General features: G+C 73.0%; 1 protein-coding gene across 1 annotated transcript in view; it reads right to left on the bottom strand.

Annotated features, from left to right (window-relative positions):
• The window catches only part of EMIHUDRAFT_240303 (hypothetical protein), a gene marked incomplete at both ends in the record, with an annotated part of 3,517 nt that overhangs the window by 762 nt on the left and 1,173 nt on the right, over window positions 1-1,582 (bottom strand). The window contains 2 exons of the mRNA XM_005774815.1: window positions 50-290; window positions 405-1,553. Coding sequence (XP_005774872.1) covers window positions 50-290; window positions 405-1,553 — 1,390 coding nt within the window. The remainder of the gene's footprint in view (window positions 1-49; window positions 291-404; window positions 1,554-1,582) is intronic.

Genomic DNA, 1,582 nt, shown 5'->3' with positions numbered 1-1,582 from the left:
ACGCGCCCGGTCGGCGGCGGCAGCTTGGGCATATCGTTCGGCTCGGCACGGCCAGCCCCCGCCGGGAAGGCCTCCGCCACCTCGGCGGGGACGAGCTCGACGGAGACCTCGACCCAACCGGCGCTCTTCGGGCGGCCGGCAGCGCCGCTCTTTGCGTGGAGCGGCAGCCAGAGCTTCTGCGCCTCGCCAGAGACGCACTCGAGCGGGGCGGCGCTCTCGCTCAGCAGCCGCGCCAGCGCGGTGCGGACGCTCGTCTCCGACGGCGGCCGCAGGCCCGGGTCGCCCTCGAGCTGGCAGCCACTCAGCGCCGACGAGCCCTTGCGGCCGCGGCCGGCGGCGGACGCGCCGTCATCCCCGACGGCGGCCGCCGCGTCGGCGGCGGCCGCCGCCTTTGCTTGCTGCACGCGCGCGCGGAAGGCCTTTGCGAAGAAGCGCTGCAGCGGCACCACCACCTCGCCGATGTTGTCGTTGTACTTGAGCACGTCGCGGTCCCACAGCTGCACCGTCAGCCGCTCGTCCACCCGCCGGCGGTGGCCGAGCCGCAGCGGGAACTTGCAGCGCCAGTTGAAGGAGCCGCAGCCGTCGCGGCAGCGCCAGTGCGTGTCCGTGTGCATCGCCGGCGCCGTGCCGTAGGCGACGACGGCGTAGAGGTCGTTCATCTCGGTGAAGTAGTCGTGCGGCAGCACGTCGCGCGTGCGCCACACGATGACGCGCAGCTCCCACCGCTGCTCGCCCGGCGGGGCGATGTCGCACGGCGGCGGGGGCGGCGCCTCGACGTCGAGCGGGAAGACGTCCACCCAGAGCTGCAGCCGGCCCTGCGGGTTGTTCGAGTAGGGGGAGTGGAGCGGCCGCCACTCGAGCGGCTTGAGGTCGCCTGGGAAGGCCACGCGGCGGTCACGGACGGCGCCACGGCCCCACACGCACTCGGGAGTGCGCTCACCCAGCTCGCGCCACTCGCGGCTAAAGACGCGGTCCTCGAGGTCGACCTTGGTGTAGCCGATCAGGTCGTCGCTGTCGAGCAGGTCGTGGTCCATCACCTGGCCATCACCAATCGCGCGGCGGTCAGGCGGCTGTGAATGCGAGAGGCCTGGGGGGGGCGAGGGTTCGCGGTGTGTCGCCTCGATCCGCAGCTCCGCCTCGCCCGGCAGCGTGGCGCGCAGCTCGAAGCGCTCGTAAAACTCGGCGTCCGTCACGCGGCTGATCTTGCGCTCGCGCGTCGAGATCGTCGTGTCGCCGAGCGTGATGCGCAGGTACGGGTCGCTGGTGCCCGAGGCGTCTGCGGGCATCAGGTGCTCCGCGCGCAGCACGTAGAGCCGCACGACGTGCAGTGCGGGCGTGAGCAGCTCGGCGAGCGGCACGGGGAGCTCGGCGATCGGCGCGTCCTCCTCGCGCCGCACCACCCGCAGCAGCCCCTTGAGCGAGCCGCACACCGCGCTCGCGCCCTCCGAGGCGAGCACCTCCCACCGCTCAAAGGGCCGCTCCTCGATCAGCGCCTCCAGCTCGCCCGGGCACTCCATTCGCCCGCTCAGCCAGTCGGGCACGAGCTCCTCGTCCTCGTCATCGCTCCCCTCTCCAGCCTTCT

Source organism: Emiliania huxleyi (assembly GCF_000372725.1).
Source record: "Emiliania huxleyi CCMP1516 unplaced genomic scaffold EMIHUscaffold_306, whole genome shotgun sequence".
Classification (NCBI taxonomy): domain Eukaryota; phylum Haptophyta; order Isochrysidales; family Noelaerhabdaceae; genus Emiliania; species Emiliania huxleyi.
Note: the sequence above shows the minus strand (reverse complement) of the source record. Positions and strands in the feature narration are given on the sequence as shown.